We start from the raw sequence: 6,859 nt of genomic DNA, 5'->3' as shown, positions 1-6,859 counted from the left end.
GTTCAATGTATCAAAACACTGACTAAAACCACATAAGATGAGCAAAGTACATAAAGGTATCCAGGTAAAATATTTTTTCCCATCAAAGTAATGAGCAATAGACCTTGAACATGTAGCCATGAAGTCCATCAGAAACATGTTATCTGTGACTTAATAGCTTTAGTTTTTTTCCCCACAGTGTCTCTTCAGTACATTGGATATTGTTATTTTGATTTGATTTTGCTGCTGTTGCTATCAAACTACGATTCATAATTCTGGCAGTGCACTGTAACAACACTAATATATCTACCTTTTCCAATATCGTGGTCTTAGTAACATTTGGTCATTTTATGACCAGAATAAATTGAGAGAATCGGTGGGAATAAGAGAAGAAATTATGCTTTTAGATTTGATGCTTTTCAGCAAACAACAGTGTGAAGTAACAAGGAGAATTTGGGCTTCTGTGTGTGAAGACTGTGGGAACAGTGAGGCTGGGAAGCCGTTCTGAGCCATGTGAACAATTATCATGGACTGAACCACACTTGGAAGGAATGTTTGTTTTACTTCCCAGAGTGTGTCCCTTTGAAATTCTTTAAAGATGCATTGTATGTAAAGAGTTTTCTAGTACATTTCCCCCTCCTTTTCACTTTAACTTTCTCAGACGCATTCACTCTGTAACACACTCTCAACAGCTTGGCTAACGATTGGCATTGTGAAGAAAGCTGTGGTATTTTCAAGGCTCTATAAATAGCATAATTTCCCACCACTGGCTGCCATTGCCCTCACGCAACACATGAACACTGTGCCCATTCAGAAGTATTGTATGGGCTAAAGCTGCTGTAACAGATGTGGAATCAGTAACCCCAGTCACCATGTTAGGAAACTATAAAGTGGCGAGTGTCAGAGACAAACTACAAGGCCTACACGCCTGGAACACTGTGCCGATTCATGCCTTACACAGACAGGAAATGTCAATCTCAGATTCCTGCTTGGAACTTTACCTAAGGCATTTTTGCTTCCCCTCTCACTTCTTGCTTTTCTTCCTGCTCATTCACTTGTTCTGTCAGTCTCCATCTGTTTGTCCCAGCCCCTCTTTCCCTCTCCTCTGTGCTGGAATGTTCGTCTCAGCAGTTTCTGATGAAAGTGTGGTTAGCAGGGCACTACTGTGTGCGTGTGTCTGTGTTTTCATGGTTCATGTGTGTACATGTAGTCTCCAAAAACGGGACAGGGGAGGAAGACCGTCAGGACAGGAAAAAAAAGAGACACACTTGGATAGGCTGGAGCACTTCCACTGGGAATTACCCACCCAGAATTTGGGTGGGTAAGACAGACGGGGCTCATCCAGCCCTGGACAGCTGCTGAATGTGTTATAACAAACCAAGTATATGCACCTGGTTCAGTAAACTCTGTGTAACATCAGGCTCTGGTCTGTGAGAAAACAAGGCTACTGAGATGAACGTCAGGACTGTGCATAGTAAAAACATGCGTGGGTTATAGTGGTAATGTGTTGATATTTCTTTTAAATATTAAAATTACCTGTTGAATAATGCCGAGCATACACAAAAACCCAAAGTGTTTAAAGGATAAGTTCACATTTTTTCAAGTCTGTCTTAAAACAATACTGACATTACTATATGAACACCGAAGGGTTTTTTGGTTGCCATAATTGTTCCTCCTGTTCATACAGGTGATGAAAGTGATTCTTTCCCAAAGTAATTTCAGTATAAGAGACTGGGTACAAAATCCAGTCCTCATTCTTTAAAACAGTTGAAGCTAATATGAGGCTTCAGCAGTTAGTCAAATCAAATGGTTATCTAACAAAGACAGTGTTTCTCTGCTGCACTTTGGTGGAAGAACATTGAAAGAAAGAGGAAGTCTTGTATAAAAATAGCATGTGACTCTGGAAATTACCCACTCACACCAATTATGCCTCATTAGCATAATCTGAACTTCAGAAAGCATTCAGCGTTTATTGAAATCACTTCAGGGGTAAATTTTATCTTCACAGCCAGTATGGACTAAAACCCTTCAAATGTTCATGGTGATGTCAGTATGGTTTAATGATTCGTAGTGTTTTTTTTTGTTACAATAATGATAAATCTTGAAGCAACAAAGTGATGTATGGTTAGAAGGTTTGTCATTTTATTTTAGCATAGACCTGAGTTGAATCCCTTTTAGGCATCATCTGACCTGGTAAAATAGATCTGACACGACCTTCTCTACCAGCTCTAACGATGCTTTTCTGCATCAATGTTTTTCAGATTTTTTACTGAGTGGGACAAACGACATTCTTGCCATTTGTCCAAGGTAATCTCGCCAGTGATTTAATTTTTAGCCATGAGTCACAGTCATGTCATTGTTATCCATGTGGACTTAAGAGCTCACTTTTAGATGTTCTGGCTGGGAACTCTGCATCAGTTATTTAGTTCATTGACATTAGTCCATGACAACAGTGCATAATGCTAAACTTTCAGGGAGGGCCAAAGAAACCATTTAGAGGGGTTATGATGACTATTGGACAGTTGGTCTATTGCAGACGGGTGGGAGAGCACATACAGGAAATGTCTCTTTGGTCGAGCAGCTAAAGTAAATATCACACAGTTGGCACTCCAGAGAAGCGCCTGGCTCTTTACCCCCTTATACCAAGTTGTCTAGATTTTCTTTACTGTCTGTGTAGCTGGAAAAAAATCCAACAATGTCACTCTTGTGGTGCCCACACCCTTCTTATGGTGCCAAATTCGTGTTATTACCTGTGGTTACAAGGGTTTCTTGTTTGGACATGGATGTGAGGTTTAAGGAAAAGATTCACAATGGGCTCATACATAAAATCTAACAACAGACGTGTTATCTATAAAGTGTTCGCTGTAATAATACGGAGACTGTTCATGTGATAAGCTCAAAAAGACTTTCAGGGTAAACGTGGAGAATCCTTTTCTGGCCTTAATTGTCAGCATACGCAATAATTGTGAGTCATCCAAAACTTAAATGATTCACCATGGTTACTTTTGATATCTATTGGATTCGGTGCTTTGTTTATGCAGCACACTGGGCTGTGGTGTATTGTCTCCATTTGGTTGTTTGGTTGTTGTCCTGTCCACAGGCGCTGACACGTGGACAGAACAACACTTCTGTGGAAATCTCAGAGGGGGAGAGGGTGTGTGTGTGTGTGTCAGGGGGGGGGGGCGACTCCTTTCCTCCTTTAGAAGTACTAGATTTATATCCCGGTGCTGCAGCTGGTTAACGTTAACCCTTACACTCCTGCAACTCTGGTCACCTTGCACTCAAATACACACTGTATTTTTCCTGTCGTCACTGCACAGAAATGCCACTGACCCACTGGATGATTTACTGTACAGTTCTTTCAGCATAATTTGACATGAAGTACAAACTGAGTAAATACTGCTTGCAGTCTCTATCTTTATATGGTCACTTTTTAGAGTCATTTTGCCTCTGAAATGTAACCAATAAATGAGTCAAGGATACTTGCAAGAATCATGTAACAACAGATATTCTTGGAAGCAAAAAAAAAAGATATTTCTCACATCTTTCATATTTTGCATTTGTGCTGCTTTTATATTCTAATCTCTGCATTGTTATTGCCTTTGTTGTGATTCTTGATTGTGAAACTGGGATGTGACAATGCAGCATTTTTATCTTTAATGCTCCCTTCCAAGAATAAGTTATAACAAACAGGAGAAGTGTGTGAGTACTCTGAAGATTTTCTTACCACATACACGTCGCAATGCCGGCAACAAGCATTCAAAGTATAAATACAAATTTTTCATGGAATCACGCAGCTGTTCACACACAGCAATGGTACTTTCTTGCTGACTGTGTAAAGGTAACCAAAAGCAACTTGTCTGCAGCATGTTTTTTAAGAACTACATGCTCACTGGAATAGACAAGAAGTTGAATCATCTTCCACCGCTTGGCTTCATTTCCATTGGCTGAACATCAGCCCACCTCCAGAACCCCAACAGACTGTTCCGGTAAGTTCAAGCCTCTTTCCAGATTATTACACACACAACACAGACTTTTTCCCCCCAACATAACTCCCATGCAACACACACACACATTCTCTTTATCATACAACACATCTACAGACGTTGTCAGTGTGTGCGCACATTGAGAGTGACTCTCTTGTTGTCTGTTAGAGACACAGATAAGTCTAAAGATCCATGTCTTTCATGTGGTCAAGGGGCATAGCATATAAATGATCCCTGCTGATTGGCCAAGGCTTTTATCTCCCAACAGGAAGTTCCTGAGGTCTTCCGTCACTAGTCCCTCTCAATCTGTGTTTCATTTGGAAAAAGCCACCAAAAGCACAATATTTACATGTGGCCCAGCTCTTGCTCTAAATTAAAAGAGCATTTTGCAAAAAATTTTCAACAAGCAGCTTGTCAAAATGCTTCTTTGTACCAAGACGTGATGACAACCAAAGAAAAATCTCACTGGCTCTCACTTACTGGTCTTTATTCGTGCGCTTTTTGCTCTTTGGATTTACATAATAAGCACTTCAGGAATATTTTTGTTCAGCATACACATAGTAGCACCAATCACATCCATATTGTTGGGTTGTTGTTGTGACAACCTGTTGAGTATACAGCACTCTGACAGAAAGGCACTGATAAAACAGTATGCAATGTTGAAATGAGAAAAGGATACCCACAAGTGTTTCACTCCGTCATGCTTCATTAACTGTTCCGTATAGTTTGCTGTCATACAAAAACACATAAAAAATATATACTTTATAAAGGCACTGAAAAGAATCCCCTGTGAAAACAACTGTCATAATGTTAGGTTTTAGTTTGGACAGTACCAACACAAATCTCCAAAATGTATGTTAAGGCCATTGTACTGCAGTGGTGGACAAAGTATTCAGATCCTGAAGTAAAAGTAATACCACACTGAAGTACTCTGTTACAATTAAAAGTTCTGCATTGAAAATGTTACTTAAATAAAAGTGTAATCAGGAAAATGTACTTAAAGTATTAAAAGTAAAAGTACTTTATGCAGAAATATGTCCCCTGTGGCTGTTTTACTTTTAAATATTATATAATCAGATTACTATTCCTCATGTTGTTGAGCTCAAGCTCCTTTTGAACTATTTAGTAACGGACTGCAGCTTGTGATTATTTTCACTCTTGATCAATCTGCTGATTAATTTCTCCATTAATCGAGTGATTGTTTGGTTTGTAAAGATTCTGCCATCACGGTTACCCAGAGCCCAAATTGACACCTTCATATTGCTTATTGTGTCCAACCAACAGTCCAAACCCTTATTAACAAACTTTGCAGTTATTATAGACATATAGTCAAAGCAGAAAATCTTCATATGTGAGAAGCTGGAAAAACAAAATAGTAGCAAATTAATTTTCAGTCAACCTACTAATTGTTTCTGCTGTACTTATAAACTGTTGGGTAGTTTAATTCATAAACAAAATCCTATTTTATAAACTCTTCATATGTTTTGTGTCTAAAAAGCTTAATTTGTAACTAAAGTAACTAAATATTCCAGATGTAGTGAAGTAAAAAGTACATATTTCCCTTTGAGATATAGTGGAATTGAAGTAGGCTAGAGAGTGACTTGAAAAGAAAATATTCAAGTTTACTCAAATACTCAGGTATTTGTATCTGTACTTAAGTACAGTTCGTGAGAAAATGTACTTATTTACTGTCCACCACTGTTGTACTGTACACTTAACACGTATATAGGCTACTGCTAGCACATTATAAGTCCCTACAGGAATATTGAGTGATTCTTTATGAAGGACACTTACATTAAATTACTGGGAAAAGGTGGCGACATGGCCTTAACTACAACTAGGAATCAAACACGTCACTTGTGCCTTAATATAGAAACACGTCTTCAATCAGACTGCCATTCTGGGTAGCTAGGCCTCTGCACCAGGAGCTGCTTGAGTATTTATATATGTCCCTTAAACACACTGACTATAAGGCCACAGAGGGATGACTCACCAAAGTGGAAAGTTTGGTGTTGACAGACAATAGAGACAAACCTGTGATTAGAGTAGCTGTTGAGTTAAGTTATTACAGTGAAGTTAACTATTCCTCATCTTGCTGTGGATGCCCCCCCCCCCCATCTGTTGCCATCAACCCCCACTTCAGTCTCCTCAGATGACCGTCTGTTCTCCCCGACACTTCCTGCACGCCCCATAAATAACCGACAGGATGTACGCCAGGCAGCACAGGCAGGCGAACACGGCGGCAGTCAGGTAGACCTTGTACAGACAGGGGTGCGTGTACTGATCCAGGTTGCAGTACGAGTTGCGGTCCGTCTTGTAGATCATGATTCCTATGGCCGGCAGGTAGAGCACGGCGGCGGCCACGTCGTGCGCCAGGTTGGTGAACAACCAACGCTCCCCTCCCAGCAGCGGGACGAGGTCCTGCTTCTCCAGGAGTGTGAGGAAGAAAAGGGCGAGGGTGAGGAGCCAGAAGAGGACTGCGACGAACAGGACGAAATGGATGGATCCTTCGTATTTGTTGGCGGCGATGGTGACCCACAGCCCGGCCCCGAACACAATCTGCAGGATCCGGACGATTCCCAAAAAACTCTTGAGGAACTTCTGGATATTCTGCCTCACCTGCGGCTGGTGAGGTTGGGGTGACATCTCTCTCCTCCGGTCACTCTCCGTCCCTTTTCCCGAACAGGGCGGGTGCTTTCTGCCAGCTGCAAACAGCTGGGGAAGAGATGGGCAAATTGTGGAAACAACGGGGAGGAAGTCCGGGTTTGTGGTCTAACGATGAAGCCAAAAGTGGACACGTTTAGGTAATAAAAAGGAACTCCCTGTTCTTTCCACAACCCCGGGGTTTTGAAATGAAAAACCTTCTTGTATGTTTCGTCTTTTCCGTTTCCTCT

At 40.9% G+C, this 6,859-nt stretch overlaps 1 protein-coding gene across 1 annotated transcript; it reads right to left on the bottom strand.

Annotated features, from left to right (window-relative positions):
* Positions 1 to 4,435: 4,435 nt before the first annotated feature.
* Positions 4,436 to 6,842, bottom strand: LOC123984061 (MARVEL domain-containing protein 1-like). The gene is made up of 2 exons (XM_046070669.1): positions 6,000 to 6,842; positions 4,436 to 4,694 (listed from the first exon to the last, which is right to left on the bottom strand). The coding sequence occupies exon 1, from the start codon at positions 6,609 to 6,611 to the stop codon at positions 6,114 to 6,116; it is 498 nt and encodes a 165-aa protein (XP_045926625.1). The 5' UTR covers positions 6,612 to 6,842; the 3' UTR covers positions 4,436 to 4,694; positions 6,000 to 6,113.
* Positions 6,843 to 6,859: the final 17 nt, after the last annotated feature.

This window comes from Micropterus dolomieu, linkage group LG15 (assembly GCF_021292245.1).
Source record: "Micropterus dolomieu isolate WLL.071019.BEF.003 ecotype Adirondacks linkage group LG15, ASM2129224v1, whole genome shotgun sequence".
Taxonomy (NCBI): Eukaryota; Metazoa; Chordata; class Actinopteri; order Centrarchiformes; family Centrarchidae; genus Micropterus; species Micropterus dolomieu.
The sequence above is the reverse complement of the archived record's forward strand: the minus strand, read 5'-3'. Positions and strand labels throughout refer to the sequence as shown.

Coding starts and splice junctions, on each gene's coding strand:
- LOC123984061 (XM_046070669.1), bottom strand. CDS start 6,611: ATGTCACCCCAACCTCACCAGCCGCAGGTGAGGCAGAATATCCAGAAG.